This window comes from Mandrillus leucophaeus, unplaced genomic scaffold (assembly GCF_000951045.1).
Source record: "Mandrillus leucophaeus isolate KB7577 unplaced genomic scaffold, Mleu.le_1.0 Scaffold318, whole genome shotgun sequence".
Classification (NCBI taxonomy): Eukaryota; Metazoa; Chordata; class Mammalia; order Primates; family Cercopithecidae; genus Mandrillus; species Mandrillus leucophaeus.
Genome location: NW_012103343.1, coordinates 1,796,364 through 1,799,826, shown reverse-complemented (window position 1 = coordinate 1,799,826; position 3,463 = coordinate 1,796,364). Strand labels below are relative to the sequence as shown.

At 46.5% G+C, this 3,463-nt stretch overlaps 1 protein-coding gene across 1 annotated transcript in view; it reads left to right on the top strand.

Annotated features, from left to right (window-relative positions):
• The first annotated feature begins 1,433 nt into the window (after positions 1-1,433).
• Positions 1,434-3,463, top strand: part of RBM43 (RNA binding motif protein 43) — a 10,987-nt gene continuing 8,957 nt past the window's right edge. Inside the window, exon 1 of the mRNA XM_011987839.1 lies at positions 1,434-1,588. Coding sequence (XP_011843229.1) covers positions 1,586-1,588 — 3 coding nt within the window. The 5' untranslated portion in view covers positions 1,434-1,585. The remainder of the gene's footprint in view (positions 1,589-3,463) is intronic.

Below are 3,463 nucleotides of genomic sequence, written 5' to 3'. Positions count from 1 at the left end.
AATAAAATTTCTATACAATATCTTAGTACCATTTGTGCACTATAACTTCAAGTTCAGTTCTAAAAGTAGAATTGCTGAGACTAAGAATATGTGCGTTTTACATTTTTTTGCACTTTACATTTTGATAAAAATCTTTAGACGTATTAGCATCTATCTATGCTTGCAGCAACTCTGATGCTTTCTTACATTCAGGCTAACGCTTTTTAGTTTTCCAGATCTAGCTGTGGAAAAATGGTATCTTATTATTTCAATTTCCATTTCTTAGGAGTGGGATTGGGTTTCTTCATATCTGCTAGCTATCTACCTTTGTTCTTCATGCATTCATTGATTTGATTTTGAAGTTTGTCCAGAGATTCTCTGTGTCCCCATAGGTGCCATTCAGGGGTCCTATACTAAGGCATGGATAAAGTGGTGAGCTCTCTGTTGGCAGGGACCTGGCGCTTTCATCCTGTGTCCTTAGCACCCGGTAGAGGTCCAAGGGGGCTCCTGGTCTGGGCTGGGAAGGTGACCAACACGGGGTTGGGGGTTGAGGTGGGGGTCGGGGAACTGGGGTAGGTTGTACAGAGGAAAAGGCACAGGTGAGGGGTGGGGGAAGGCGAAGATGGCTGGACAGATAATAAGGGTGTAGGAAAGACATTCAGATTTCACTGAGCGAAGGGCTTTTAAAAACTGATGCTAGAAAAACTTTACTTGCTGTTGTAAAAAACCATCTGTGTGAAGTAGAAATTGGTATCAATAACATTATAGAGAATACGTTCTAAAAAGTAAAGGTAGCTGGATGTAAAATTCTGGTAGCAGTTTAATATCCTAGATGGTTAGGTTGAGGCCAGCAACTAATGAGGACAAAAGCCTTCTCTATGGGAAATTCTGGACAATTATCTGGAGAAATATTACAGTGCGCATAAACCACATTGAATTGTTTTTAAAAGTGTTGTAAAGTTTCATGTAGTAAAAAGGTTTTAGCCACATGCCCTTCAACTTCATGGCATCGAATATATAAACACAGAAGACAGCATGCATGCAAGATATGTAACTCCCTTACATGCTAACGCATGCGATTCAAAACTGTCATGACATCTAGGGCTCTCTGCAACTACGAGATGATTGACGTTATGAAAAGCGTAGCCCCCCGAGTATCAACACAGGAAGTGGCCACCACCTCCTATGTGTTTTCCCTTTTTGCGTTTTTTCTTTTTTTAAATCAACTCTGCTGTTGTTGCTGCTGCTTAGCAAAACGGGTAAAAACAAAATTGCAATCATTGATGCATCACCCACAGAATCCCCAAATTTCCTGTCGAGGAATCCTCTCGGCCTCTCTCCAGCGTGCTTCCAAAAGTTGCAAAAATACGGAGGGCGTCTGGGCAGGCGCTGGCAACAGCACTCCTGAGTCCGAGCTCCCACCCACAGGCCACGAGGTAGCAGACAGCCGGATCGGGTGGAAGGGCCGCCCTTTTCTTCGTAGCCTCCAAGGGAGCGGGAACAAAAAAACGAAACCAAAACCTGCCTGCTCGCTCCTCTTCCCATCCCCCGCGTTCCGCTGGCTGTGGGCTTCCTGCGGCCGCCGAGGGCGCGTCTCTCCTCCGCCATGGCAAGTTCCTTTTGCTTTGGATTTTGCGGAGCAGGTCCGTGCCTGCACCGTCGCCATGGTCCCCTAGAAGGGCGCGGAACCGGGCGCGACGGGCCAGGGTGCAGGGCTGCGCGGGAAGGGGCGGCGCGCGGAGGGGCCCTGGGGATCCCGGAGAGCCGTCCACCCCGGCGGGCAAACTCAGGTCAGCCTCGCTGCAACTTCCCGGGTGGCGGCACTGCGTGCTCCTGAAAATCACATACGGCGGTGCGGTGTAGGCCCGCTCCAGAAGCGCAGGACTAGGCTGCCACCTCCCGCACCCACTGCACAGGCGACGGGGACGCAGCCGTTTCGTCGAGGAGCTGCTTCGCAGGCTATTAGGGCTTAACTGTTGGCCTCCCACGCCTCGGGGGGAACAAAAGTGGACTGATTAGCCAGAAATGGAGGCCACAGTGCCTGTAGAAAAGGGCTAGCAAGAACGAGGACGCAAGTCAGGAAGACATCCTCATGTCTTATGTCTGCCTTGGTGCGAATTCTTGTCTTTTGTGGTCTTAGTTTTCCCTCTAGAGACACAAAGGACGTTTTTACTATTAGTGCTGGTGAGGAAGAAAAGTTAGCAAATTCAAAATGTAGCCTCTGTGTTTTGTTTTGTTTCCATCAATCGCTTAAAAGCCTTGGCAAGGCCTTTAATTCCTGCTCTGAAATGCTAGAGTCCCGGAAATGCAAAAGCAATTGTGAGAGGCAAGTGCGTTTTTGTTGACCTGGTGGCGGTAAAGGCGTCGTCATTCAAAATGAACAACTGATTTTGAGAAAATCAATATAAACAAATGCAGTGAATGAATCTTCTTTTTCTTCCCAATGCCTTACTTACAAAAGTAAAGTTTTTCTATATACTTTTTGCTTTCTGATAAGATGGCCAAGTCTGTTATATAACACAATACTGATGCAAGGAAAAGCGCCATCACCTTAGTATCTCTTAGCTAAAAGCTGCTGGTTGCAAAGTCCTTGAAAGGACTGTCTTTCTCTAGGACAATTCTTTATCTTAATCGTGGGTAGAAGAGATTAATAACCCTCATTATTCATAACTGACCTCAGTAAAATTATCTGTATTAGCCATACTTTCTCCAACCTACGAAACGAAGGACAAATACTGGCAAGTCATTGAAGTACTAATTCATTAGATGATTCATAGAAACTAGTTCTTACCAAACAAAATTTACACCTTTATGTTTTTTTCTCCTAAAAATACTGGTTCAGGGAGAAGTTTCTTTGATTTTAAAGATAAATTACATGTAGACATTCAAATAAAGAAATACAGTATTAGTACTAATGAGGGCATGGAACTGAAGTAAGATTTCCTGAGTTTAAATTAATTGCATGTTTTTCTTTGATATTGTTGGAGTGCAGAAAAAGATCTCCCTGCCGGGCGCGGTGGCTCACTCCTGTAATCCCAGCGCTTTGGGAGGCCAAGGCGGGCGGATCACGTGAGGTCAGGAGTCTCTACTGAAAATACAAAAATTAGTCGGGCGTGATGGCACCCACCTGTAGTCTCAGCTACTCGGGAGGCTGAGGTAGGAGGATCACTTGAACCCAGGAGGCGGAGGTTGCAGTGAGCCAAGGTCGTGTCATTGTACTCCAGCCTGGACAACAGAGCGAGGCTCCGTCTAAAAAAAAAAAAAAGACTTTGAGAGGCCAAGGGGGTTGTGGAGCACGAGGTCAGGAGTTCGAGACCAGCCTGGCCAAAATGGTGAAACCCCTGTCTCTACTAAAAATACAAAAATTAGCCGGGCATGGTGGCTGGTGCCTGTAGTCCCAGCTACTCGGGAGGCTGAGGCAGGAGAATCACTTGAACCTGGGAGGTGGAGGTTGCAGTGAGCCAAGATCACACCACTGCACTCC